We start from the raw sequence: 26,473 nt of genomic DNA, 5'->3' as shown, positions 1-26,473 counted from the left end.
TCCAAGATGGCTTCACCCGCTTCTCCGACGTGGCCCGCGTCCGGTCCGGCCGCGCCGGCGCCCCCAGGTGGTGTCTGCCCTCATCAAAGATGGCGGTGGGCAGCACCGCTGGTCACTAGGCTCCCGCCGCTCGCTCCTCGCCGGGCTTCGCGGCGACATGGCGGCGGCCGAGCTGGAGTACGAGTCCGTTCTCTGCGTGAAGCCCGATGTCAACGTCTACCGCATCCCGCCGCGCACCTCCAACCGCGGCTACAGGTGAGGGAGCGTGCGGTGCCCGCGATCGCCCTGGCGCGGCCCGGCCTGGCCTGCCTCTGCCCCTGCCTGCAGGGCAGTGCCATGCTGTGCCCCGGCCTCGCTCCCTGGGAAAGCCGCGAGCCCTGTGGCCGCGAGCGGGTCTGGGCATCCCCTGAGCCCCCTCCAGCCGGGCTCTGGAGGAGCCGGCGGCTGGAGTTGCCTCTCGTGGCTAAGTGGTCAGCGCCTGAAGGTAGAGGAGCCTCGGCTCCCTGCTGTGGAGAAGCAGGGGCTGCTCTGTTAGTCAGGAGCAGGAGGTGAGGGCACAGCTTGCTCTCGCAGAGCTGACGTCTCCTCCCGGTTTGCTGGGTTCCCGGGGATGTGACGCTGATGTGTTGTAACGGCACGTTGGATTTGGCCTGGTGGCTTTCGCAGTGGCACGGACGAAAAGCAGGAGGAATTCGGGGTGACTTTTGAGAAGAGGCTGCAGGAGCAGCAGTTAGAAGTGCCTTCTCTGGTCAGCCAAAACCAGCAGAGGGTGACTTTGTAAGATGTGTCCACAGGCCTGCTGGAGAAGCGGGTTTGTGTACTCACCGAACCTGACAGACTGTAGGCGGATGTTGTGCCTGGCCAGGCATGCTTGTTTCCAGTTATAAAATCCTGTTGATTTTACAGCACTAAGCCTGCCAGAGTTCAGGAAGCGTTTGGACAATGCTCTCAGGCGCATGGTGTCATTTTTGGGCTGTCCTGTGCGGGGGACAGCAGTTGGATTCAGTGATCCTTGTGGGTCCCTTCCAACTCAGAATATTCTGTGATGCTGTAGGTTTGGGTTTTTTTCTCTCTTTCCTTTTTTTTTCCCCTTCACAAGAGTCTGTGGTAGAGTGGGATGGGTCAGTCAAAATGTCTGTGTGTGTGTTTTGCCTGGTGTAAGTCATTTGCCTGTTCTTTGTTATTTTACAACAATAGGGTAGAATAATGGAGTGTCTTTCCAGCATCTTACTAATTCATTTTTTGAGTTTTCCCAATGCTCAAAAGTAATTTTTGTGGATTTCTTGTTAAGTGACTTTGTGGGCTTCTATCTCCCTTCTTTTGCAAGCTTATAAAGGTGAGGAGTTGATGTTCTTTGGACTGTGTCTCTTTCCCTTTGCCCAGAGATGCCAGTCAGAGCTGTGTGTCAATTGGCAGCAGCAAGAGAGGAGCTGACACCCCATGTCTTATATTGGGAGGGAGGTACAATGAGGCAGCTACAGGGGTTGAGGGTTTGGGAGAAGAGACTTCTGCTGAGGTGGCTGGGCAGAATTGGAGAGGTTGACTATGGTCAGTGATCAGCTGCTGTTCCTTTCAGGGCATCTGACTGGAAACTGGACCATCCAGACTGGACAGGGCGGCTTCGTGTCACCTCCAAAGGCAAAACTGCTTACATAAAACTGGAGGATAAGGTTTCAGGTAAGGGAAAGGCTGTGCCTTGGCTAGGCTGTGACTGTGATTGCTGCCCATGAGCCTGTGTTTCTAAGCCTGCCCAGAGCTGCGCGTGGCAGCCCTGGCCACGCTTCAGGAAGGGGTCGCTCTCCTTAACACTCAGTTCTTTGTTTGCAGGAGAACTTTTTGCCCAGGCTCCTATAGATCAATACCCTGGCATTGCAGTGGAGACTGTGGCAGATTCCAGCCGCTACTTTGTCATTCGAATTCAGGATGGGACTGGTGAGTTTGGGGCCAATGTATGTGCCAAGTGCTAGGGGTGGAGGAGACCCAGGTGGAGCTGGGAGTGTGCCAGGAGGATGAAAATGGTGTTTGGAATGCTGAAAAGGCCAGGTGGTGTGCTTGGAGGGGTCTGAGGGCAAGGTAAACAGAGAAGGTTCTCTGCATTGCACAGAGTCTAGGGGCTGGGCTGGGAAGGAACATTCGGTTTCCAAGCAAGCCCTGTGGGAAGAAGGGTGGGTCCTGAAGGCTAGGGACAATGAACTGCTGTGAGCTGCTGGCATCTAGCTGCAGGTGTGTCAGAGAGAGGTAGCACAGAGTCATTTAGGATAAGCAGAGGGTGTTGTGGCCCAGTTGCAGGGCACCTCCAGTGACTCCTTCTGTCTCCTTGCTAGGACGAAGTGCTTTCATAGGCATTGGCTTCACGGATCGGGGTGATGCCTTTGACTTCAATGTCTCTTTGCAGGATCACTTCAAGTGAGTTTTGCTTTTCTGGTATGCCCTTTTTCCTCTGGCCTGTGGATCATGGTGGGTGGTGGTGCATGTTCATTTAGCACAGGTTTCCTTGGGGTTGCACTGAAACCCTGCTCTGGCAAGGGACACTTGTCTGTGCTGCCAGCTGTTGTGCAAGCTGAGAGCCCCTGCAGGGTTAGATCTGTAAGTCCTAAGCTTAGACCCTGTGATGCTTCAGGTGCAGTTTTAAACAGCCTCATGGGTTTGTGGTGGTCCCAGCTTTGTGCTGTGTGACACCAGGAGTAGGGAGGTTGCTGATTTGACAAGTCAAGGTAGTTTAGTGGGATGTAGAGAGAAACCACACATTTTTCTAAAACACTGTTCCTTTTTGCCACAGGGTCTCATGACTTCCTCTCTTCTTTTTAGGTGGGTGAAGCAGGAGACTGAAATCTCCAAGGAGTCCCAGGAAGCTGACACTCGTCCCAAATTAGACTTAGGGTTTAAGGAAGGGCAGACCATCAAACTAAACATTGGGGTAAGCAAAGCAGACCAGTTTACCCTTCTTACTTCTCTGGATTTGCTGACAGAGACTCTTCTTTATGCTTCCTTTTTTTTTTTTTTTTTTTTTTTTTTTAAATACAGAACATGACATCAAAGAAAGGAGGAGCAGCCAAGCCCCGTGTGTCTGGATCAGGGGGCCTAAGCCTGCTGCCACCCCCACCGGGAGGCAAAATTGCAGTCCCTCCTATACCTCCCCCTTCTTCCACAGCCATTGCCAACCATGTCACACCACCACCCGTGCAGAAATCCAGTAATGCAAGCAGTGCAGGTAAACCTTAGCACTGAGCCAACAGTCTGTTAGACACTGCTTCAGCCTAGTGCCAGCAGTGCCCTCTGAGACGTGGTGTGTCCCAAGGGTTTTGGTCTCTTTGGCAGCTCCAGTGTCCCCAGTGCAAGAAAGATGTGGACCTGTTATACTGGGTCCAGAGGAAGGCCATGGCAATGGTCAGAAGGCTGGAACACCTCTCCTATGAATACAGACTGAGAGGATTGAGGTTGTTTAGCCTGGAGAGGACAAGGCTCTGGGGAGACCTTTCACTATATAAAGAGAGCTTGTAAGAAAGATGGAGAAAGACCTTTTACAAGGGCTTATAGTGAGAAGGAAAAGGGTAAAACTGAAAGGCTTAAACTGAAAAAGCGTAGATTTACAATGGATAGATTTACCATGAGGGTGGTGAAATCCTGGAACAGGTTCCCCAGGGAAACAGTGGACACCCCTTCACTGGGGGTGTTCAAGACCAGATTGAACAGCCTTTGAATAACCTGATTTAGTGCAAGATGTCCCTGCTCATGGTGTGGAGTGGGACTAGATGAGATGATCTTTACAGGTCCCTTCCAGCTTAGATCATCCTGTGATTCTGCAACAAAGAGGTTGCTGCAGTCTTCTGGATGCCATGCTAAAAGTGGGACCATGCAGAGGTGTCTGGAGAGCTGATGATGCCTTAGTAAAGGCAGAGACTTGAGCAGTGCTGTCGTTAGGCTTGAGTGAGAAGAAACCATAAGCTTCTGGGTAGGACTTATGTGGCCCCAGTGTGGGGTTTGCACTGTTAAGGTGGTGCCTGTTTGGCAGCTGTTATGATTGGTGAACTTGGTTTGAGTCTGAGCCGTGTATCTGATGGGAGAGGTAATAAGTGACAAAAGTGTCAGGTGGTGTGCTGGGTGGAGACTGAATAGTTCCTGAAGACAGTGTACCCTTGCGGTGTCAGCTGGAGGTGTGCACATTCAGCAAAAGGAGATGCTGTTGTAAGAAACCCCTCAGAAAGTCTGGTTTCTGCAGGGAAAGCTTGAGTTCCTTCAAAGATTTTTTGCCCCTGCATCCAGGAGTTTGTTTAAGGTGATAGTTAAAATGCCTGTAGGGTTTTCTGGATAAGCCAGTGTATTTTTTTTCTCTCTCTTCTGCTTTAGATATTCTTTTAGACTTAGATGCTCCTGCAGCTGCATCCAAGGCACCAGTATCAGCTACCACAGACCTCTGGGGAGACTTCAGCACTGCATCCAGGTAAACTGTGATGAATGGAACACAAGAGGGGTAGTGTCCTGATGGGTGTGGGAAGAAGCAGAAGTTAAGAAGTATTACTGGATCTGTTCATTTGATTTTCCTTTTTTTATTTCAGTGCTGTTCCCAATCAGGCTCCTCAGCAGTCCAACTGGGTCCAGTTCTGAATGATCAAAGCAGTGGAATGGGACAAACTGATGACCTAGAGGCACCAAATGGGATCAGAGGGGGCACAAACCTCTCTAGTCTTCAATCAAATTGGGACAATCCTTCATTTTTAGATCAGACCTTCACTTAAACTATTTTTGATCCCACTGAACCTAAAGAGAATACACTGACTCCTCCCAAGATGGGCAAGGAGGAAAGAGGTAGCCTTATCTCTTCCATCCACTTGGCCATTACATGGTACATCCTAGCTCTTTTTCCCTGTCTTTCTTTACAGGGAAAACAAGAATCTTGAAGAGAGTGGGTACAGGAGGCTGGGTAGATGCCTCTGGGTTCCTTGTCCTTCAGATTTTCTGTGGCTAGGCTGTTGCTTTTTGTGGCTGCTTTCAATAGCAACAGCAGCCCCTACAGCTTGCGGTGCTGAGGACAGCTGCATTTAGCTACACCTGCTCAGGAGATAGGTCTTGTCTCAACTCAAAACCCTCTTGGATTAATGACATCTGTGGTGAGGAGTGGCCCTCCCTATGCACACACTACTGTTCTGTCTTCGGTGCAATTCTTGGTAGTGCTGCATGTCCTCATGCTCCTGTGGGAGGAGTTATGCAAGTCCTTGAGTAGACCTGCTGCCCTTGCGCTGTAGTTCAGGTGGGCACCCCATCTTGAGGCTCCTGATTTGGCTTGCAGGTTCACTGGAGGAACTTCTCTCATTTTAACTCCTTTCTCCCCAGGCAAAGGCTTCACTGTCACTGAGCTGTTTTAACTGGAAATAACTTTAAGAAAAGAAAAGCCCATTTTTACAATTTGGCAGTTACTTGCACTACATGACAACCAGGTGATTCCCACCACTCAGCATTTCACGTTCCTGCATCACTATCCTGAGCCCTGGCCTTGTGTTGTGACTTGGCACTGTGTTACAAGTACTGCATATCTACAGTAAGAATTATGGTGGAACAATAGACTATTCTTTGATGAAAGGACAGTCTCCTTCCATTTTTCAATTCTCTCATTTGATCAAGAAATGTATAGTAGACTCACTCCTGAGATCTGTGTTCCTTATGACTTCTGAGTCCAACTTCCAGGGATGTGAGCTGGTTATTGGAATTCAGATTTTTTTTTTTATTCTTAGTATGTCCAAGCCCCCTCTATTTCCTGTGTGGTTAAGGGAGTTAGAAAGAGGTAAAAAGCCATGAATTTCTACTTTTCTTCTTTGGGAGAGTTTCCTGAGGCCCTTCAGTGTGGATACTACTTCATCTCTAGCAGCTGTAGATGTGATCTGGGGTGTAAATCTTGGTTGATTACTCTGGGCAAACTCACAGGACAGGCTGGAAACCTCATAATGCTGAATTGCTACCCTTCATGCTGGTGCAGAAGCCAAAACACTAGCTGGGAAGGTGACTCTTGGACAGCTGTACCCAGTTCCTGGAACACTAGGGCTTTGGTGCTTCGCTGGTAGGCTTCTTCCTGTTTTGAACATTCAACACAGCAACACTTTTGTGTCTCTAACACACCTTTGCAAGGGAATGTTTCCCTTGGGGCAAAAATTTTCTGGTGAGGCTTTTAAAAGAGTAGTTAGACGTATGCACCTTGTATTGGCAAAGATCTTGTCATTTTTGTCTGGCTACAGTGAGGGCATTTTGGAGACAGTTTCACTTAGACCATCCCTCTGGGGAGCAACATTCTTGAAATAGCTCTAAAGCTGCTGCAGTTCCACTTGTGGAAGTGGGGACCAGACTGCTCTTGGATGTATTTTAGGTAGTCATTTAACCCTGATTCCCTGGCTCTCTTGGTGTTTCCGCAAGGCAGCCCTCCGCTGCCTTCATAGTCACTCCTGCAGTCTCACTGTACTTCAACTCCCTGCCTCCTGAACTTGTGGATGGCTGTAGTCTGCAAGCAACATCACAGTCTCTACTGGGTTGGCATTTTGTTTCCTTTGTCTTTGTTTGCTCACATCCTTGTGAGGTCCTGTCATTTCAACTATGTATCAATTCCCCAACCAAGGAAGTTCATGGCACCAATTAACAACTAACTAGGAGCCTCTTCTGTATTGTCTTAGTATTCTGGAGATAATATATTATGTATTTCAAAAGCTGAAGAAACAAAAAGATATATGTATATAAAGCATAAGATGTACTGGTGCAAATGGTAATTAAACAAGTAATACTGGGGAAAAGAATGTCATGAGTCTTCTAAGTTGTCAGATTGTTTTTGCTTTGGAAGCCCTCTAGGCTGAAGGTCTTCATGTCTCCAGCAAGTTCCTCACAGCCTACTTATCCTTCTGCATTTATCTGTTGCAGCCTGCAGACTGCACAAGAGCAACTTCAGGAGTGATGGGTTCAGACTCTTTCTGGGCAAAGAGGTAGGAGAGTGGAAGAAGAATACAAAACTGACATGGCTGTTCCAAATGGGGTAAAAAACTCACAGTGCCAAACATGAATTAACAACATGGAAATAGGCCTGAGTGTAGGGTACTGTGGGATTTGGTAAGAGTGTGAATAAAAATGAGTGAGTGAGAAGACTTGGTTACCCTGACATTTAGCATCTCAGACATTAAAGGCTTTTACAGCCTGCAGATATTTTCAGAAATTATTCTTTCCATGCTGGTAGATGGGAAACAGTCTCTGTCTACTAGACAGATGGGCAATGTGAGCCAAGTGGGCCCTTTGTTAGGGGCAGCAAGGACAGGCTGCCTAGAGAGAGGAAGCAGGAAGATGAGTCACAGCAGGGCAGGCAGGGGCAGAGGCCTCACCAGCAGAGGACCAGTCCTGAAATACCGAAGCACAAAGATCAGAGCAGGTCAGGATGAGGATTTAGATAGCAGGGTGCATGGCCAGACAGGGACATGGCCAGGCATTGCTGTGCTAGCTCAGGCAGGGACCAAGCGTGAGACATGTGGTCATGATAAGGCCAGTGTTGCTGAGGTTTCTGAAAGCCAAACACCTCTTACTTAAGCTGGACCTGAGTCCAGCCAGTCCCCCAGGAGGTGAAGAGTATGTTCAGGGCCCTGCCATTGTTCTGTCAAGCCTGCTTGCCACCATCTTGCAGAGCAGGCTTGCTCCATGTTCCTCTGCCAGACAGCAAAGCTGTGTGTATGGCTGTGTTGAAAGTACAATGCAAGTCTTGTGGCCTGGGTAAAGATAAGAAGTCTTAACCTTTTAAGTCAGCCATTTGAATTGTCAAACATTCTAGGATCTGTAGTGACTGGAGGAAAAGCATTTTTTCAGCTCTAGGGCCAAAGCTTTTACCCTATTCTGGTAAGTAGGATGGGTATGTTATATAGGTCAAGGCAAGGAGAAGATGAAGCATTTTACCCATAAGCTATGGTGGAGCTTCTCAGACTTTTCAGTAGGTACTTGCAGCAGAAGAGTTGAAAAGCCTGAAAGGGTCTTTCTCCAGAGCAGGAGGATTTTCAGATGAAGTTCACCTAAGGGAGGTGCTGAGTTATACTCATGTTTGTGCATAAAACACAGAAGACTGGGGAGACAGTACATGAGGGAGAGCTTAGTTCTGTCTAGAGATCTTCCCAGGCCCCATGCCGTTCCTCACACCAAGAACTGTTAGAATGCACAGCTTGGTGAGTCCTGTGCCAGTGTTCCTTCTTTCAATTGGGGGACAGACTGTAGCACATAGAAAGAATCAGGAAACAAGTGCCAAAGACGAGATCCCATTTCTCTGTTTTTTGTTGTCAATTCTTCTGTGGGATCTGTATTTGAGGTGGGATGTGAGTATTTCCTTGCCCCTTCTCCCATTAATTATATTTTATGTTCTATGAGTTTGTGTCTCAGAGCCATGCAGCAACTGTTCTTACCACAGCTACCCAATATGGGTTGAAGATACAAACCTGCCAGATTTCACAAAGCCTTGATGCTGTGTTTGGACTCCTGAAGAAATGGAGAAGGGCTGTACATTGGAGGAAATCAAACAAAAACCAAACTGGAAACCAAAACCCCCAAAGTCTTCCTGAGCTTTGATAGTGAGGTAAAATAATCTGACTCTGAACTTACACTGCTAAATCAGCATAAACCTACATGGTTCTAGGAGGAAGAGCAACGGGGCTGTTAATGTATATAAGCAGAGTACTGTGGCCCAAGTGGTTAACACACATTGTAATACCTCCAGTTCTAGGTAGTCTGATGAGTGCTCATTATGTTATGTGAAGAATAGACTCTCACTCTGGAGACTCTTACTGGTCTCTGTCTTCCAAGATAATAGCTCTGTCGGTGCTAAAAGTAAGGGAAAGCATATTGCAGGATGACAGTTTACTTTTGCCACCTGCCATTACCTATAGCTGTATGTCCCCATCCAGAGCTGGGGCTCTGATGGATATTCCTTGAAGCTGAGCATAGGAAGATCAGTTGGCAACAGCCAGACTGTGTAGTGGCTCTGCTTTCCAGTCACTGCTGGGATGTGTCACTGCTGGGATGTGTCACTGCTGGGTGGACTTCCTGCATCACTTGTGTTTGGGGCAGGCCAGGCAGGTAACTTGCAGTGAATGGCCTGCTCTCCTCCTTTCCCAGGCATTGTAGGATGGCAGCCCCTGTGTGTTGAGGCACAGGCAGCTGCCTTGCTTAGTCGACTGGCTTTTCAAGCCTTCAAGCAGTCGGAAGAGACATTCCCTAAGGGAGGGAGCCGCCTGTAACTTGCAGCCTTTGTGTTGAGCCTTGTGTGTTAGGCATGTACCGAGCTGTGGCGCTCCCTGCCTTTCTCAAGCCTTGTCTTCCAGCCTGGCAGGTGACACCCACGACCAGGCGTTGAGTTCAGTCTCTCTCGTGACCGTGTGCTGCCATCTGCTGCCGAATTCCTTGTTGCGGACTTCCCCGCAATCCCTGGGCTCATCTGGGTGGCCAGCAGTCGAGAGGGTGGTGGGTGGGATGCAAGCAGACATCACCTGAGACGTGGCCAGCACCGGTGGGGTGCTCTCTGAAAAGAAATCACAGCTGGTGATTTGTAGTTTGATAGTTTAGCAGTGGTGGAACTGGTGCTTCCAAATGTATCCGTGTCCTGCTATTCTACTGCCCTCTGTGCTTCAGTGCCCTCACGCACAAACTTGGTAATGTAGGGCTTGGAACTGAGCTGTACCAGGGAAGGCACAAATCCCCTCTTGTGGTCAGTGTGCATACAGGTACGGATGTCTGTTGTCTTTAAAGCTTGGCCCAGAGGAATGGAACTCTTCCTTGTCTTTTTTATAGCTGTGGCTAAGTACTTGTTCGTGAGCCCATGTTTATGGGTGTTAAAGCAAACTGTTCAAAGATGTGTGAGATGCTGTTGGTAGTCCTGCACAAACTGTCCTATTGGTTAGCTGGCAGGGACAAGTTAACCTAAAGGGAGCTGGATTCCAGTGAGAGGTAAGGGGGTAGGAGAGCATTTTCCTTGGCAAATATGTGCTAAGTGGCTATAGATACAGCTGTATGTCTGTCTCAAAGTTAGGAACTGCTGTCACCAGTACCTAAAGCTGAAGTCAGTACCATGGGTGCATGTATAAAGTGTGCTTGGAAATCACTCTTTTTGGATAGAAAACAGGAAAAGCCCTTAAACGATACATCCCATACAGAAACAGGGTTACTGTAAGCAGATAACCTGCCCTGGGTAGCCTGGTCAAGCCCCAAAAGTAGTCCTGATTTGAGCAAGGTTTGAACAAGACACCTCTAGTCTGAAGTACTTCCTAGCACAACTTTTGTGCTCAGCTGTGCTGAGGTGGGTCCCAGGCTGGGCCAGCAGTGTGGTGAGATGTCTGACATGGGGAGTTGTGAAGAGGAATGCTGAGATCTAACAGTCATCCTTCATCTCAGAAAGGGCAGAGGCTCTGTGAAGACAGGATGGTGTGCTGAGTCTCTCCTGTCCATATGTGTATAACTGTGATCTGGAGGCAGAGTCTAAGACGAGGTGCTGCAGGCCAGGTGAGTCATCGAGGAGCACTTTGCCCTCTTAGTCAGTCCCTGCAAGCAGGGAGTCAGCAGCTGGGGCCCTTTGCCCTCTGGGTCAGTGCCAGGTCTGTGCTGGAGGCTGGCACCCTGGAGTGCCATTTGCCCACCCTCTGCTTCCCTGTGCTGACTTCAGTGTCCTGGCACGGTAAAAGTGGGTGACACAGGTACCTGGAGAATGTGCTCTTCAAAAAAAAAAAATTACCTTTCCCCATCTGATGGTGTTGATATCTGTATCATGAGGAGGTTCCTACCTATGGTTGAGCCCATAGCTTGGGGCCTCCCTGCCTGGCACTAAAACTTCCCCATCATGTTTCATTGATGAGGTGTCAAGGAGTGTTTGGTTGAGCTAATGGTACTCCCTAGATTTAGTTCCGCTTTCTATGGCTGTTGCCAGATGACTTTTGCTTTGTCCCATCCTGACTGAACACATGGGATGGCTGCTCTGGAGGCAGGTGGTGTCCCCTCGCCTCACTGCTGGCTGTCACAAGTTGGGCTGGGAGGCTGCAAGTGGCCTGCAGGGTCACCTTGGCTACAGGGTAAGGGGCAGCACAGGCCACTTGCAGTCTTCCTGATAAATCCACCCTTGAGGATAGGAGGGGGTGAGAGAGCTCTGCAGGGTTGGTCAGGTTTGTGCTACTATTCCAGTACCACCTGCTGGGACAACCTAATCAGTACAGCTCTCAGCAGAACCTCCCTATGAGAATGTTTTTTACTGCTTTCCACTTACGTGCATGAGAGGATGTGGAGGGAAACAGTTTAAGTTCCAATAGGAGTGACCCTAAGGTTAGAGCAGGAGTCCTGGGTAACCTTATGTGACAGACCCATACTTGCTTGGTGACTGTGGTTGTTTTCCAGTTTTTGCTTTTCTTTCCACTACCCCCATTCCCCCTTCAAGAGAGGGAGATCGAGTGCATTCACACCCCTGGACAGAGAGTAGCCAAACTAAATTCAAGCCTGTGGAGATCTGTGTGATCCTTAGAACTGGAAATGAAGCCTGAAGAATTGCTTCTGTGGAGAAGTGTTATGTGGCCACAATTTGTGCCCACGAATGCCATATTCCCACTTTAAGAAGATAAACTCCACAGCCTCACCTCTGAAAACAGGCCACTGGGTCTGACCAAGACTTTGACCTGGCCCAGGTTTGAAGTCAGATGTGGTGCTGTGGCAAGGAATTGCAGTAATCTGGTTCTGATCTCCAACAATTTATAGCCTTGAGAGCTGTGACTCAGATCAAAAAGAGAAAGGAGACAAAGGTTCAATGTTCCCAGTAATGGCATAAAACAAAGCTCTAGGGTAACTGTATCTGAATGTGCCCTCCGTTGACTTTGATTTGGTAATCTGTTAATTGAGGGGAAATAAATAAAACATATATTTGCTCTTCTGAGGAAAATCCTCTGTTAATGCTACATGCAAAGGGGCAGGTTGGGGCTTCTTGTCATTTTGAATATTCTCTGGATTGTGTTCTTCCTTCTCTTATTCCTTCCCTTACACCTGAGGGATTTTGGTAACCTATCATCACCCTAGAATGAGCACACAACTTTCCCTTCACAATTCTGAGTTTGAGCTCCCTCAGCCCAGGTAACTTTGGGGCATGATCTCTTGTGCTTGAAACCCTCAGCACGTACTAAAACTTGGCACAGATGTGGCCAGGGGAGAAATGCACAAGCTGTTTTGGGGAGGAACTTTTCTTTTTATCACTCCTACTTTTGTTTCATTCCCCTGTGTTCTGTATGGTACTGTAATTGCATTTTGGGAAGTTGCTGATCTCTGGCAACGTATTAATGTCACACTGGGTGGTTCTGCTCAGAAATCCATGTCCCTCTGCTGACTCAGGCCTGCCTGTGGTGAAGTGCTGCCACCTGCCAGAAACTTGTATGGTTTCACAGTGCTGCCTTCTGTTTAATCAATCCCACTCATTGCTCTCACTCCCCTTTCACACTGTCCATTCAGTACTTCCCTGTTTCCTCTTCAACCCTGGATATTCAAATGTCTTTTCCCTATGTTTTCATAGCTCCATATAAGCCATTTTTTCCTTGGTCTCCTAGCAACCTGTTTAGAATCCTGGTTCACCTCTATCATTAGAGGAGTTGACTGCCTTCCAGAAGAGGTCTCTTCTCCCTGCAGCTCTGGCCAGTGTCAGCCTTGGCTGAGGAGGGCACAGGGTGTCTTCCTCTCAGATCCCAGGAGGCTGCTGTGCTCCCACACTGTCCAGTACGACAGTACGAACTGCAGCATCCTACCTCTCCCTTCCCTAACCAGTTCCATGCAGCAGGGTACACAATGGGATCACTTATTGCTAGACTCTCTCTAACCATCCAAATCAAGGAGCTCTTGCTGCCTGAATCCCATCGATTAGTTATCTAACATCCCTTATTAACTGCTCAATGTCAGGCTTTGGTTCCCCTTCCTCTGTGTTCCAGTGCCTTTGTATGCTCTTCCCTTGGCTGCTCTGCTTCATAGCCTTAATCCCTGAAAAGAAGCAAGGCAGTATGGAGAGGGAAGATCAAGAAGGTGGCATGTATTCACTTCTGATGCTCTTCTCACCCAGGTGCAGGGATATAAAGCCTAGATCTGGTTTAGGCTTTTATCTAAGTGACCTGGAAGTCCGTGCTAGCTACAAGTGCTGTAAGAGCAGGTGATGCCAGGACTGTGGGCAAAGACCCACAAGAGGCAGGATTTCCATACAAGAGTTATATTGACTCTCTCCAAAGTACATCATACTTATACACATGCCCATCAATTATTTTGTTATATTAATGTGACCACTAGAGATGTCAAACCTTTAAGTTCCTAAATCTCCTTGACAGTTCTCCCCTTCCCTTTCTTTGAAATGTTCTCTGCCAGCCTGGGATTTGCTGATTAAGAGATAGTTTAAGTCAAAAGGTGACCCACTGCTATTAGCAACTGTTTTACCTTTGAATTTCCTGAGAATCCCTGAGAACATCTTTCCCAGACCTGCTAATTCCATACGTTTTGCACAATCACTTTTATTTTGGACAGATCCTTTGGTTTAGTCCCCCACAAACCAGGGTTCTTATGTGTGAATTTCACCAATTTATTCTGATGTGACAAATAATTAATTTAGCTTTGTTTTGATGTCCTTGTTCTCTTTGCTTATTTTATACCCTGCTCTTCAGTTGCCCTTGAGGCAATATATCAAATATAAAAGGGTTCAAGAAGTTCTGACACCTTTGGCTTTGTTTTGGTTTTGCACTTACTGGAGGTCATGCTCATTTCAACTTTCCTCATTTGGCTGCAAGGTCAGCTTGTTGAAAAACGCATATTGATAATTCCTTTGGGAAAAAAATTTAGTCATGCCAGTTTCATTTTGCCTTTTGTCAAATCTTCTAAAGTATTTGGGCAGCCAATATGATGTCCCTGTGTAACCTTTGTGTCACTTGTGATGACTCACAAGCCTTCAGCTCAATTCCCTCAACTGCCCCTCTCTATTCAAACTGGCTTGTAAGAAGTGTGTAATTTCCTTGCAGCTTCCACCACAGCTATGGTCAATTTAAAAATGGTATTTCTTTTGGAATGTGTGGCGTCACAGCTTTAGGATTTGAGTCCTACCCTTTGCCTATAAATTTGAATTTAACTCCTCAGGTTCAGCTGGATTTTCAAAATAAGTAAGGCATGTGCAATGGCACAGTTTCATCTGCTCACATGGACCTGTGTGCTAAACTGGGTGATGCTGGCTGTGGGGTGAAAGGCTTACAGATACCACCTTATTCAAATCTCACTGTCAGGTGTGGGAGAAAGAGCATTAGTGCCCCTGCTGCCTTCTCTTTGGGTCAAGGACAAACAATGCCCAAGGAGCTTGCAGAGCAACCAGTAGCTGGAGCACGAGTAAGGAGGGAAAGCAGAACTGTGGGAGTCCCAGAAAGGAGCTGCGGCTTATGAGGCACTTGGGAGCTGAGCACATGGGAAGAACCTGGCACTGTGGGGTCAGGCTGAGCTGAAACACATCTGTGGGGAAACATCATGGGAGGACAAGGGAGTGAGCAGAACACAGGAGGAGAGGGAAGCGAGTTAGTAAGGAACTTCAGTGAGAATGCAAGGAAGCCAAGCATGAGTTTTGGGGGGTTTTAAGCAAGATTTTTTTTTTTAATTGTTTTTTCAGCACCACAACTAACTGCAGGGTCCAATCGTTCCTGTCTCCCACTCCTTTACATACCATTGGTGCATATGAAATTCAAAGGACAAACTTTTCCCTCAGGAATATCATGATTGTTGTTACACATTGGCTCAGCACTGCATCCCATGGAAGTATGATTCCGGGTTTAATTCTGATAGCAAGCAACAACTCTGATGGCTGACAAAGAGGAATTGAGTCATCTACATATGTTGGAGTGCAGTCTAATGTAATCTAATAAAAAGAGCAGCTAGAGCCTGAATTTGCATTTGAAATGCTCGGCTGTGTTTGGAGATGCGTTTCAGTGGAAAAAGCTCATGAAGCTGCCCTGTAACTTCCTTCTCTGTCTGCTGATTGTGTTTCCTGTTTCTTCACAATGGAAATCTTGAAACCCTCCCAGGAAGTATGCCTTTTCCCCAGAAAAGGGTCAAAAGCAGCAGATTGAGTCTGCTGAGGCTTGGTTCAGTGGGAACCAGGAAAAGCATGCAGAGGATTGCTCTGAATTCTCAACAAGAAATTTGAAGGCTTAACTAGATTTCAGCAGACACTTAGGGAGGCTTAATTGCAGTGAGAGGGCCAAGACCAAAGACAAAGAATAGTGCTGGAAGGATGTTGGAAAGTAAAACAGGCAGCATGCTTGCTTGAGGGACAAGGTTTCTCTCCTGCAGCTGTTCTTGTGTAAAAGTCACCTTCTTTGCATACAATACATAAAGGAGAAGTTTGCTCAGGACACACAAGACATGAGGAGGGTCCTTAGTAAAGACATCCAGTTACATATGCCCCACTGTTTAGGGGCAGTTCTCTATAACCTGTGTTGACATTCCCTTTAACTTCTGCTGCATTGTTCTTCTCTGTTGTCTGGTGCATGTTTTTCCTTCTGCTGCCCTGTCTCAGCTCCAGCTCTGCTCTGGTTACCCTCTGTGCTCTCCAGATGTTCTGTGAACATCTCATTCTGCTCTGCCTTAAGGGAATTCCAGCTTGCCAGACTAGCCAGCTTCTTCCTTCTGGTTGCTTTGGAGACCTTGTTGTGGCTTTTCTGTACTTAGAGGAGGCTTGTAAGAAAGATGGAGGGAGGCCTTTTAGCAGCAGCTGTAGTGGTAGGATAAGGGGTAATGGATTTAAACTGAAAAAGCCACATATAGCTTAGATATAAGGAATAAATTGTTTACATTGAGGGTGCTAAGATGCTGGAACATGGTTGCTCAGAGAAGTTGCATGTTCCTCTTCATAGAAAGTGTTTAGGGCCAGGTTGGAAGGGGCTTTGAGCAGCCTGATGTAAGGAAAGATGTCCTTGCCCATGGCAGGTGGGCTGGAGAAGATAGTCTTTGAAGGTCCCTTCCGATCCAAATCTTAGTCCTATCTGCTGACTGAACCCTCCTCACCATACCTGAGTTACTAGCATATGTTCTCAGAAGTCTTTCTGATTTAGAATGAATGTTAGCAGCAATTTTCCTTGTCCCTTTTCAAGATCTGCAACAGCTTGAAATCAGACTAAGCACTGACATTTTTCTCAAGGTAATATCAGGTTTTTACCATAAAACAGATAAGGAAGATAAATGACAGTGTTGGAGAAGTAGCAGAAAAATGTTAACCGTCCCTTTTCAGCCTGTGAAATGGAGCCTGAAGCTGCTCTGAACTTCCACAGACTGTGAATCAAGTCATAGAAAAGATTCTCTGTGTACTCTTCCCAATAATCTCTCAGAGCACCAAGATATTTTTTTTTTTTAAATTCCACTTTGCTTGTTCTCCTCCCTGACCCCAGCCTGAACCTTCTGTTTCCTCATGGATATATCACAGAATTACTAGGTTGGAAGAGACCTTCAAGATCATTGAGTCCAACCTATGCCCTAACACCTCAACTAGACCATGGCACTAAGTGCAACATCCAGTCTTTTTTTAAACATATCCAGGGATGGTGACTCCACTACGTCCCCAGGCAGATAATTACAGTACTTTATCACTCTTCAACATTCTGATTATTTTTATTATTCTGTCTAAGGCTGCAACATCCCAGTCTCACTTCTACAGGAACATTTCCTAGTCTGAGATTTGTTCTAATGCTAGCTTCCAACTGGGACTGACTTTGAAGAATGACACATGGCTGCGACATTTGATGAAGCAAAGGCAGCTTAACCACAAGGGACAAGTGGGGCAGAATGCTTTTTGTGCTGGACTGTAGCTTAAACTGGGCTAGGACCTGTGATAGCTGCAAATGTGAGAGCAATGGTAGAATTAATTACAGACAAAGAAAGGCATGAAAATATGGGAAGGTAGTTAAGTAAGAAAGTTAAAAAAAGGGGGGGAAAAAAAACCCCAACCCTAAAAATGTCTTGAAAAGGAAGCCTATCAGCTGAGGATCTAGTATGGGGAAGGAGGAGTGCAACTTCCTTTTCAGTTGTTAGGTTCTCATTTTCTTTCATGTCTCAAAATCGTCCATGCTGCCAGGGCTGCTTTCCTGGGCTAAGAAACTGAAGATCTCTTTGGAGCATTTCTGAGCTCCCAGGAATTCTCACGTTATCGCCAGTGCTTTCAGAGTTCCACACAGCCTTCTTTGATGGGCTGAGGGTGGATGAACAGAAGGGGAAGGCTCAGTAACCTAATTGTGTCACCCTCTGGAAAGAAGGAGCTAAAAGGACTACCATTTACGTGGCAAAACTAAGGACAGGGTCACACTGTGAATAAATGGCATCAGAAATCACCTATGCCGAGGTGAAATTCAAAAATGAATCACCGTCTCCAGCGGTCAAAGGTAAGGAATGAATGGGTTATTTGGGAGAAAGGGAGCTGGAGGGAGTGGGGCTGAAGAAGAGAGAATGGAGATTTTTCCTTCTGTGACTCTGGTTCCTACCTGATCTTGATGGAATGGTGAGAAAAAGGAGCTAAATGATCAGGAGACTGAAGGAGTTTTGAAGTAAGAGCCTTGAGGAACATTTCCAAGAGGAAAGGTGAATGGGAGTTGCAACATGAACAAGAATGACCCCCGGGAGCACAAACTGTAGGTTTCAAATGAGCATGCACTAAGGAATCTGCCTGGGCTCCCTCAGTACCCTACATGTGATGTAGTCCTGAAAGAGTAATTTTTGGAGCATGCTGAGTACCAAGAGTAGAGACTGTGGTATATTCCAAACAATCTGATCTGTCACAAAGGTTGAGAGGCTCCCAGAGCAGCAAATAAGCTCAAGTCCTGGCTGCTCTCGCCTCTGACTGAGACTACAGATTGCTGCTTGTGGAGAGGGTAAGAGAATCAACATGCCTGCTTAAGGTAGAGCAATCAGTTGGATTCTGCCGCTTCAGGAGAAGCAGTACTGGCTGCAGAAACATAACCTCATTGTCCATGGCTGAGTGAGAAAGGGTCCTTGGAGAAGAGAGACCCAAACTTTGAACACCCTAAAATATACAGAAGAAGAATTATTTAAGATCTGGAGGGAGATCCAAATCTGCTATTGATGTCTTCCACTCCTGGAAAACATTTAACACACCAAACAAACTAGTTCATTTCATATTAAACATTACAGTGGTAAAATGGTTCTTTGACTAGACTGCATGCAAATGTAAAGCATATTCTGGTCAGTATGAACTCCGTAGTCATTATGCCACAAATAGGAACTCATACAGATGTTCTATGGAAGGCTCACTGATTCCGCCTGACATACAGGACCCTACACACCAGCAGCTTCCAGTGCAGTAAAAATATGTGTGCATAAATCAAGGAGTAATAATTTTAAAAAATGAAATAAACCATTACTGCTTCCTAAGGGCATTAGCTTGCCTATTTACAGCTTTACCTCAGTTTTACTATCCCAAACAGAGCAGGCATCAGCTCCAGGTTATTCCTTGCCTGCTCTGAGGCGTGAGTCACGGAAATAAAGAGTGTATGTAGTCGTGTCTGACTTGAAAGCTCATTGTTTTCAGTGCACCAAGATGAGCTGGTTCTGGATGTAGTTAGCATTTCCACTGCGGTGAGGTGGGGGTGGTGGAAGTTCCCCATTGTGTTCCAAATGATTATTCCAAAGACATCAAGTCTGTTGTGTTGTGATCATGCCGGACATGTTAGAGAGCACAGAGCAGCCGTGAAAAGCATTTTGCAGGGAGCTCAACCCACCGAGTGTGCACAAGATGACTGCACTTCAGTTGTGTTGCTGAGGTGCACAGCATGCAGTGCTCCCTGTGCCACCTGGGTGTGAGTGTGGGGTGTTCAGGTATGACTGGGCACAGGCTGAACAATCTTGGGATGTGCTGCATATCCAAAAAATCAGTTGGACTGGCTAGAGCTATTTCTGAAGTAGGTGGTTGGACTCCAGACCGTGAGGGGGGCTTGTTTTCACTCTGGAAAAAGGTCTGGCTAGAAAAACATGACTTGGCCAGGGAAAGGTGGACCTTGCCTGTCCACACATATTTTCTCTCCAGATCATGAAAGATGATGCCCTTTGTCCTGTCGTAGTGGTCTCTCCCACGCCTTTGGGAAATAGTCGGAAGATTTCCACCAAGAGCAGGTTTCTGACAGTCATGCTTACTAGGCATGTCTGGCTGACACACCTGGGAGCTTCATGCTGAACAACGAATGAAGGCTCTCTAAATCTCATCTTTAATAGCTGTCTCTCCCAAAACTTCTTCGCTCCTGTCCTGCAGTGAGTGCTGCTGTCTGTTTACCCTGCTGTTTGCTCTGGTTTGTGTACCTGCCAAAGCTAGAACAGTCCCCTAACATGTGTTTGCTTCTCCTTTCCTATAAGCCATTCTCCTGGCTGCTCCCAAACCTCCTCAGTACTGGCAATATCCCTCTAGACAAAAGTGAGAAAATCTGGCAAATCGTAATCTGAGTACTTTACTCAGGCTGCTGGACACAGACCTCTGTTCTCCCCAGATATCCAGCCTAGCACATCCTGGTTTTATTACAGCAAATCTTTGAATCCTGAATTGGAAAGCAGAGGTGGAAGGAAAAAAGTACATCTTTTAATCTCCCAATGATGATGTGCCATCATAGCCTTGCACATTTTTTGTCTCCCATCCTCCTTGCACATTTTTTGTCTCCCAACCTCACTCAGATTACACTAACTTTCTGCAAAGGAAGTCCAAAATGCTAAGAAGGAACTGAAGCAGGCAGAGAAAGTTTTCTGGAAGAAGTCAACATGAAATCTTCCTTTGTATGTCTCAAGTCTCAAGGCTTGAGCAATGTTGCATTTGTCAGCTTTGGGCCCAATCTAGAAAGACCTTGTTTCACTGCAGACTTTGAGGCCCTGTGAAGGGCTCACCCCCAAACACCAACAATTCTCATTGTTGGCTCACTGCTCACTGGCTGGGCTGGGAACACACTCACTGAATTTGACTTTTCTCCAGAAACCGCAGACATTCCCTGCTCTGTCCCAGTCTGCTCTTATCCCAAACCCTGTAACTTCCTCATCAGAAATGGAATTCTTTTCATTGTCTTTTGAGGAGCTCTCCCTTGATTAGCACGTCCTTTGTCTGTGGACTGTGGACTGACAGCCCCACAGATGACCATGGTGTTTTGTTTGGTGTGTTTCCATCCCATTTAGTACCTCCTGAGACAAAGAAGCCTGAGCACCATCCCCAGAAATACCCACTCTGGCTGCCATGGTTGATCTCACTGCTGCTCCTCGTGGTGTGCTTTGCCCTTGTTGTCGTCCTCCTTGGTGAGTATGTGCAGGACATTACAAGGGAGAGGTCTGGGGGGAGTGCTGGGAGAAAAGAAGAGAAACCGTGGTTCATGGTTTTCTGGGCTTTGTGTAAGGTCTCAGGTTTTCCTGCCCTGACTTTGTACGTGTGTGCATACATCCCCCAAATCTTCCCCTGTTTACCCTAAGGCCTTGTCAGTGTGCCCAGACTGCACGTTCCAATCTTGCATGGCCTTTTTGGAACTGTGGAACAATTCTCTCGCTTCATTTCCCACAAAAAGAACTCAGTTACATTTGGCAGATGGGAAGAAGTGGAGACAGAAGCACAAAGTACCTATTCAGGCAGGTGAATCTGCACTTGGGCTCTCTAAGGTGCTTGGATATGCTTTGTGTCCTAGTGGAAGAAATGGCTTCTCACACTCCTGGCATCTCCAGGATTAACTGCACAGTGCAGTTAATTTACTCTCGCTACTTTTTAGGGTTGATTGCAGAACAATTCATGAGAGGTTTTTCCTGGACAGGCTGTTTGTGAAGATAGTGATCACTGTTCTGTTCTCATTTTCTATTAACGATAATTCATGGAGTGTTTGCACAAGTTGTCAATTTCCACGATGGATTCTGGAAGAGGCATCTTAGTACAATAAATCAGTGCCTTTCCTTTGCTGCCCTCAGTGTCTGAGTCCCAGAAGTTTGTGTTGCTTTTTTCCCAAATGTATAACCTTTCATAGTATGGAGCCAAATGTTTGGGGAGTTTTAGGCTGGGATGTCAGCATCAGATACCTTGTGATACACATGGAAGGTTTAATTCTTAGTGAATGTTTACTTATCCAAATTAATTGATGCTGCACAGGACCTTGGTTTAGCAGAGCTTTGCAGCATTTACATGAAAAACCAGTACAAATTGCATGTAAGGAGAAAGAGTGGCCACTGCAATGCACAGATGGATCACAATACAAACATGATTTTAAATGCTGGTCATGCAAGCATGGAATCATAGAATCATTGATGTTGGAAAAGACAGCTCAGGTCATGTACTTAAACTGTTAACCAACCACTACCAATCCCACCACTACACCATTGTCTCCAAGTGCCACATCTACCTGTCTCTTGAACACTGCTGGGAATGGTGACTCCACCACTTCTCTGGGCTGCCTGTTCCAATGCTTGGCCACCTTTCAGTGAAGAAGCTTTTACTAATATCCAAACTAAACCTTGCCTGGCACAACTTCAGACTATTTCCTCTTCTCCTGTTGGTTGTTACCTGGGAGAAGGGGCTGACCCCCCACCTGGCTACAACCTCCTTTCAGGGACTTGTAGAGAGCAATGAGGTCCAACCAGAGCCTTCTTTTCTCCAGGCTAAACACCACCAGCTCCTTTAGCTTCTCCACATAGGACTTGTGCTCCAGACGCCACTCTAGGTCTACTACGCTTCTCAGGACATGCTCCAACACTTCAATATCCTCCTTGTTAGAAGGGGGCCATAGTTCTGCAGTATGCACCACATGAAGACATTGAGTGTTCCCAAATTCCAAGACAAAATAGGGGAGTTAATGCCAGCTCAAGCCCATTGCTTTCTTCAGGTATGATTTTGTTACCAATTCAGTTTCATACATGATTTTGGACTAGGGAATACACTTGTCCTGTTCTGGTTTGGCAAACTGACGAAGATGCTGCTCCACATTTAATCTGTAAAGGGGTAAACACTTGGACAGCTGCTTAATTCCCTTAGCTGAAATGACCCAAAAGTCACCTCTCTTCTCATCCTTTGTCTCTGGGTAGGGATAAGGTCACCTGTCTTGGCAATGGGGGTGTTCTGTCAGGCATTGTCCTTGCCCATCTCCTCTGAGCCTTCCTCCATGGCAGCAATGCACTAATCAGGCACTGAAGCCACTAGGATTGTCAACATCATAAGGAAAAACATTTCTAAATTAATAGATTATTGAAAATAGGCCTCTGGATGGTAATGCACACCCTGATCAGCTCCTTATCCATTTTCCTGAGTGTCTGAGTTCCTAGTAAATCCTTGGGCCTGTGCCTGTGGCCTGTCACCAAGAGTGCATTAATCCCCACAAACTGGAGCTAGGGAGTCCTAGGAGTTTGTGCTCCCCCCTGGTTTCATCAGCTCCAGCTGATGTGATTCCCTGCACCTGAACTGTGTGTTGCTGGTGGAACAGGCCCATCTGATGGCAGACTGCCCCAAATGCCTGTTGATGTGTAGTTTAGGAAGAGCCCAAGTGGGACAGTGAGAGACTGCTTTGTAGAGTGGCAGCTGGGCTGTAGGAATGTGCATGGCAGAGTGGCTGTGGTTGGGTGGGATCAATCCTGCCATGTGTGTGGCATGTCCTCCCCTCAGTGGGACGTGCTCCCAGGGCTCCTTCTGCTGTCTGACTTGGAAGATGGTCTGTTTCTGGCTGGGATGTCAGCTGTGTCACTGCTTTGGGCCAGGAGAGGTGACAGCTGGGACAGTGCTTGGTGGGGAAATGGAGCAAGGAGAGTGAAGGGGCCAGAGATGCTGTGTGAGGAGCTGGCAGGAAGGGGTAATCCTGCTGCCTTTCCTCTCCCTTTGCAGTGGTTCTCTTCTGGCACAGCAGTGACCAGCCCAGAGTCCTGCAGCAGCAGTTCTCGGAGTGGAAGTGCAACTCAGCAGTGCCACAAGGCACAGGTCAGTACTCACAGTGTCCCCTCTTCCTTGGGGCTAAAGGCCTCCAGGAGGCTGGACCAGGACAAGTCCAACCACATCACCAAAAGAACTTCCTCAAGTCCTGAGCCCCCCTTACAGGGATTACGACAGCTTTGGGGACCCAAAGCTCACTGGTCATACTGTGAAGCAATGGGAAGCAATGTCTGTACTATCCCTGTTTTTTCTAGCACTTTCTGTCAGGAAATGTCACTAAGGAGGACATGAGCACTGTCCCTGGAAAACCTGGATCTTTGCCATCACCATCTCTTGTTAGCAGCCTTCATCTCTCTGTCCTGTCCATGCACAGACCGAGGCTGGACGTGCTGCCCAAGGGGCTGGAGAAGGTTTGAAAGAAGCTGCTATTTCTTGTCCCTTGATAAGATGAACTGGACTGAGAGTGAGCAGAACTGCACTGGGATGGGCTCCCATCTGGTGGTGATCAACAGCAGGGCAGAGCAGGTACGTACACAGGGCTGAGAGAGGGAGCCAGCAGGCAGAGACACAGTGCTGGTCCCTGGAGGGGACTCAGAGCCCCTCCTTGTGCTGCAGGGGATGGGGAATGTCCTGTGTGCACCTCTGCAGCATCAGCCCCACCCCACAGGAACTCCTGATGCCTCCCTGTGCTCAGTTCTGCCCTTCATGGACATTGCACTCTCTCTTGCTCAATAATTTCCAGGAATTCGTCTCTGGGCAGATAAAAGAAGCTCGAGATAGAGAGAATTTCTACATCGGTCTGTTTGCAGAGAAGGTGGGGCAGTGGCAGTGGGTGGACAAGACTCCATATAATGAGACAGCAGCGTGAGTATCTCTGGATGAAGAGTGTTTGGTGTGACTCCTGGTAGGGAAAGAAAGTAGGAGAGATGTGAGGGGGTCTGTTGGTGCATGAGAGGGGGTTGTCACCACACTTCCTTGTGAGAGATCAAAGATACAGCAGGACTGGGCTGTGTAGGACACCAGGACACATGTAGGACACATGGCCCATCTGTGCTGGATATTGGCTATGAATTAACTACCTATGACATGGATGTGAGTGCTGGAGGCACGGAAAAAGCTTCAACTTGCTGGCAGCAAGATCCCTTCAGAACCCTGATGACCAGCTTTGCCTGACCTCCATTCGCTGCCCTTGTATGCACAAAATGGCCTGTGCTGAAATTCAGGGAAAGAGATGGGACACAGGGAGAGAGCACCAGGACTGTCCTTGCTATGTCTTGCCCTGGAGGCTGACATGGGTCTCTGCTGTGTGTGAGGTGCATGGGATGAGTGGTGGTGATCAGCTCCCCCCAGCAGGATGAAGCAGGGCCCTGTTGTGCTAGAAGGCTGTGGGAAGGAGGCAGGTTTCCATGTGACACTGGTGCCAGTGGGATATGGATTGGGAGCCAGGGCGCTGCTTCTGTGCACCAATCAGCACTGGGAATTTCTGTGCCTTCCCTTCAAGTCTTGCATGCCAGTGTGGCCTTTTCCAGCAGTGCTTTACAGTGGACACTGGGGAGTAACAAGCCTGTCTCTGTCCCAGGTTCTGGCGACATTATGAACCAAGTAATAACGTTAACGAGAACCGCACTGTAATCCATGGTCCGGAAAAAACTGTCAACAACTGGAATGATGTCCCATCATCTGGCAAGCATCATCGAATTTGTGAAGCTGCAGCAGTAATTGTGTGATGGAAATCCCCCTGTCCTGAGTATAGCTGGGAGCTGAGCAGCGAGCTGGGAACAGCTCTGGCTGTGCTGGGAAGGGTGGGGAGCCCTTGTACATCTTCACTGTGTGGGGGGACCCTGTGTGTGTGTGGAAGTTACATGAGCTTTGTCCAACATCCCCAGTTCGTGGGGTAGCTCAGGGAACACAGGAATGTTCAGGCTCATTGAAGCAGGTCCTGTGTTCTTGTGTTCTCTCTGAGATGGTCCAGCAGCCACTGCCTTTAAAGACATGGACTTCTCTAGGAGGAGAAGGAGAAAGGAGGAAGACACAGGAATGGAAGACAGATATCCTGAGACTAAATGTCCTTGGCCTCCTTGAGCAGAGGTGTTTTCTTTTTGTTGAGTCACACACAGAATATCTTCTAGCTGTGCTGGTTTTGCTGAACAAATTTTGAAAACTGAAACAAGAGAAAACGACATATCACACCAATAAAAAAAGGCTCTGTGCCGTGTCTCTGAATCTCTTTTCTCCCCCCTATCTATGTTGGAAAAGTATAGTTCTAGAATCCAGGAATGGTTAGGGTTGCATGGAACGTTTAAGGATCATGTTTTCTACCTTTAGGTCTTTAGGAGGGACCCCTTCCATTAGACCAGGTTGCTCAAACCCCCATCCAGCCTGGCCTTGAACACTTCCAGGGATGGGCTACGCCTAGCTTCTCTGGACAACCTGCACCAGTGCCTTAAAATCCTTAGAGAAAAGAATTTCTTCCTAATGCCTACTCTACATCTGCCCTCTTTCAGTTTCCTGTTCTCCTCTGCATTATCACTTCATAACCTTGTAAGAAGTCCCTCTCCAGCCTTCTTGGAATCCTTCTGGAAGGCTGCTGTAAGACCAACTTGGAATCTCCTCTTTCCCATGCTGAACAATCCCAGTTCTTTTAGCTTGTGGTCTAGCCCTCAGTCTCTATCTTCATTGCCTTCATCTCTGTGGCCCTCCCTTTGGACTTTAGAGAAACAATCTCCACTGGGCCTTCAGAGCCACCTGGATGAAAAAGTCCTTTTCCTGACTCACACCTGGTGCCAGGCTCACCTGAGGCAGCAGCATTCCTGGAAAGCCAAATCCTCAGTGGTGCCTGTAATGGCGTGCCTGCCCAGGCCAGATCATGCTGCAGAAGAGGCTGAAGAAACAGGGGTCCTGCTGCACATGACATCCCATCCAGAACATTCACTGCCTGTTGAATTTTCTTTGTGTCCTGCTGTAGACCACTGGACACCATGGGTCTTCCATTATCCATCTCTTCCCACTTCCTGCCTCCTGTGTCCTCACTTCTCTTCCCTCAGGAAACACCAACTGCCTTAGCCACCCTGACCCAACAGTGCCAGCTCCCCACAGGGAATGCAGCTGGGTGTACAACTCCTGTCTGTGCACCTCTGTCCCTCCTATGAAAATGAATCCTCTCCCTGTGTCCCAAAGAGGGGGGAATCCGTACAGGAGACAAGGAGATTTGGCTTCCTAATGCAGTGGGAGCAGTTGTATGAACCGCAGTGTGTGCTGGCTGCAGGTCCACATGCACAGTTTGAGGCAGCAGTGAGAAAGAGCACGTAGGGACAGTATGTAGATACCTAGGGACATAGGGAAGAAAGAGGACGTATACATGCATAAAACCACACAAAGCAACACAGGCAGGGAGAACTGATCCCAGCTCAAACAGCTGCCTGCTCCTGTTCCCCTAGCAGATGAAATCCTGCTAGCAGAAAAAATGTTTGTTTACACCTATAGAGTGTGTCCCCGTGAATTAGGGCTTCTCCATCCTGACCTAGAAACCAGGCTCTGCAGTGCCCAGCTTCTCCCAACACCAGCCTGGGCTGC

General features: G+C 47.6%; 2 protein-coding genes across 3 annotated transcripts; both read left to right on the top strand.

Annotated features, from left to right (window-relative positions):
* Window positions 1-95: 95 nt before the first annotated feature.
* On the top strand, window positions 96-7,397 carry NECAP1 (NECAP endocytosis associated 1). Its single transcript, XM_062487429.1, has 8 exons — window positions 96-255; window positions 1,577-1,677; window positions 1,828-1,932; window positions 2,325-2,406; window positions 2,809-2,917; window positions 3,025-3,211; window positions 4,348-4,441; window positions 4,557-7,397. The coding sequence occupies exons 1-8, from the start codon at window positions 158-160 to the stop codon at window positions 4,603-4,605; spliced, it is 825 nt and encodes a 274-aa protein (XP_062343413.1). The 5' UTR covers window positions 96-157; the 3' UTR covers window positions 4,606-7,397.
* On the top strand, window positions 4,727-25,073 carry LOC134041134 (C-type lectin domain family 4 member A-like). 2 transcript variants are annotated; one of them, XM_062487431.1, is made up of 6 exons: window positions 4,727-4,806; window positions 20,188-20,304; window positions 22,856-22,948; window positions 23,274-23,425; window positions 23,643-23,764; window positions 24,480-25,073. In XM_062487431.1, the coding sequence occupies exons 1-6, from the start codon at window positions 4,788-4,790 to the stop codon at window positions 24,625-24,627; spliced, it is 651 nt and encodes a 216-aa protein (XP_062343415.1). In that variant the 5' UTR covers window positions 4,727-4,787; the 3' UTR covers window positions 24,628-25,073. The 2 variants fall into 2 exon arrangements, with proteins under 2 accessions (XP_062343415.1, XP_062343414.1); XM_062487430.1 differs by lacking the exon at window positions 4,727-4,806 and adding an exon at window positions 17,076-17,405.
* Window positions 25,074-26,473: the final 1,400 nt, after the last annotated feature.

Source organism: Cinclus cinclus, chromosome 2 (genome assembly GCF_963662255.1).
Source record: "Cinclus cinclus chromosome 2, bCinCin1.1, whole genome shotgun sequence".
NCBI lineage: Eukaryota > Metazoa > Chordata > Aves > Passeriformes > Cinclidae > Cinclus > Cinclus cinclus.
The sequence above is the reverse complement of the archived record's forward strand: the minus strand, read 5'-3'. Positions and strand labels throughout refer to the sequence as shown.